Raw genomic sequence first — 2,407 nt, forward strand, 5'->3', positions numbered from 1 at the left:
GGTGGGTGCAGGTGATGCCCTGCGGCATCGGCACCAAGTGGGACCAGAAGACGGAGCTCTGCATTCGCGATGACTAGACAAATTGGTGATGGTGTTGAGATGATAAATTTGTGATCAATAGCTTTTTTTGTAGAGCAAAAAGAATGAGTTTTTAGTCTTCGAATAGAGTGTTGAAAATTGTTGTTGTTGTTTTCTGATTAAATTGCTTTCCGTTTTCTTATTTTTGTGGAAACGCATTTTGTGTTTTTCAAAAGGTTTTTTTACTTATTTAATTATTTTTTTATTTGTTGTGTTGAGTTTCTCGGACAGTCCTGGAGCATCAGATTAAAATTGGTTAACTTTTAAATTAATTTTTTATAGTTTTTTGTAGTTTTGTTTGCAAATATGAAACACTTTTTATCTTCACAACTACAATTTTTAAATGGTACACTTTATACTAACTTTTTTAATAATTTTTATTTACAACATGCATTTTGTTTTTACTTAAAACCACATTTACAAACTAACCAAAAATTTGTTTACTNTTTTATTTACAACATGCATTTTGTTTTTACTTAAAACCACATTTACAAACTAACCAAAAATTTGTTTACTCAAATTCTCTATTTCAAAACATCAGCAAACTATCATCTTTCTTATTGCTTTTCTTCTTACCCTCATCATCATCATCATTTTCCTCTTTTTCACTCTTCAGCTCCAACTCGCCAAAAATGTCAATCAGACTGACAGGACCTTTTCCATTCTGTTCCTTATTGGCAGCAGTAGTAGTAATTTTTCCCTCAACCACCTGTTGATCATCAGCGGTAAAATAACTGCCACCGGCACTTCTTTCCAGCAGTCCATTTGCCTCAGCTCGTTCCTTGGCGGTCAGCAGTGAGGTGGCTTCATCAGCCAGCTCTGGATCAACTTCATCATCATCATCATCTTCACCCTCAACATCATCTCGATAAACTCCAAAACCTTTGTTGTTGTTTTTGTTTCCCATTGCCATTTCCGGCGAGGTAGACAGGTACTGCTCTCCATCCTCAGCAGCCGTTTCCGGCAGCCGCAGGCAGCTCGTCTTGGAGAGGTCCAGCTCAATGGGAAAGGCGAGGCTGCCGCTGTCGAGGTGGCCCGCACAGGTGGTGTTGAACTTGCCCAACGCCGCAATGACTCGAATCACCTGCGTGGCCACGTTTTGGACGTGCTTCTGATCGAGGAGTTCCATCTTTACAAGGACGTCAGATCGGAGGGCGGCAAAGCGTTTCCGAGCCTCCTGGCGACATCGAAGCACCAGTCGGTACTCGTAGTTGCCCGTTTCCACGCGGTACAGCGGCTCAGAGAGGGCCGTGTAGGTGTACTCCTCGTCGTCCATCTCTTTCACTTTTAGGCAGTAGGACTGGGGATGGTAGGGTGACAAAAAGAAGTTTTTATTTAGAGAATTAAGCTTTAAACTTTTAGGCTATGTTTGTGCTAATTACTTTTTTATTTTATTACTTACCAAATACTCAAATTTCTGATCGGCGTACTTTTTAATAGTCAGTCGTGTGTCAGGTATTGCCTTGTTTAGGTAGGTGTTTAAATCACCGAGAATCTTTAATTAAAAAGTTTTTAAATTAGGATTTAGGATTTTCATTTTTTCTAAACAGGTTAACCACAACTTAAACTATTTTTTATTTTTTTCATTACACTTTTATTTCTCTTACCGGTTTCAATTCTGCGGTCAGCGTTTGACCTTCCTTTTCAAAGTGACGATGCGTTTCGCTGAACTGCGTGAACGCCTTGCTCGCTTCAGTTTGCGGTTCGTGGGCGCCAATCTCTGCAAAGACGTCGCTGAAATCTAAATAAATTGTTAATTTTTTTCCGTTGAGCAGCCCAGTTTCATTAAAAGCTTATTTCATTCTACTAAAACTACATTTTAAATTTTTTAATTAAATAATTACCTTTATACGTCTGCGTCATCTCAACGTACGCCTTGATGGTAAAGTTGATATGGCTGACCAGTCCTTTGAGGATGTACTCGTTGCGGTCTAGCTCTTGAAGCTTTTTTATCAGACTGTCTAATTGAGAAAGTGTATTGTGAGAGTTTCAAAAAGGTAAAAATTAAAACATTTTTATATTTTTTCATTTATTCTATTCTCACCATTGCACAAAATAGCTCTAGAAAGTCCCAGAGCATCGGCCGTCGTAGAGCTCATCCCATCGACCATTTTGTGTTTCAACTTTTTGAGGACAATGTCCAGGCTTTTTCCCTGCTTTGGATCTGCGTGCAGTTTATTGTAACCGACCGTCACCTCCTCCTTAATTGACTGGATCATCTTGGCAACTTCCACCTTAGTGGCTCCTTTCACCGTCTTTCCATTGACACTCAGGAGTTCATCTCCTGCTTCCAATGTTCCATCAAGGGCCGCAGGAGTTCCGTCGAAAA

The 2,407-nt window shown here is 39.7% G+C and overlaps 1 protein-coding gene across 1 annotated transcript; it reads right to left on the bottom strand.

The window, feature by feature from the left end:
• Window positions 1-654: 654 nt before the first annotated feature.
• LOC108355076 (PRKCA-binding protein-like) lies at window positions 655-2,405 on the bottom strand (the record flags this gene model as incomplete). The annotated part of the gene is made up of 6 exons (XM_017606250.1): window positions 655-960; window positions 1,054-1,378; window positions 1,481-1,573; window positions 1,686-1,819; window positions 1,923-2,039; window positions 2,123-2,405. Coding segments are annotated over 6 exons (1,258 nt in total), but the record flags the coding sequence as incomplete, so codon positions are not given.
• Window positions 2,406-2,407: the final 2 nt, after the last annotated feature.

The sequence above is a fragment of the Rhagoletis zephyria genome, unplaced genomic scaffold (assembly GCF_001687245.7).
Source record: "Rhagoletis zephyria isolate East Lansing unplaced genomic scaffold, Rhagoletis_zephyria_1.1 Rzeph_scaffold_42006, whole genome shotgun sequence".
In the NCBI taxonomy this organism is placed as follows: Eukaryota; Metazoa; Arthropoda; class Insecta; order Diptera; family Tephritidae; genus Rhagoletis; species Rhagoletis zephyria.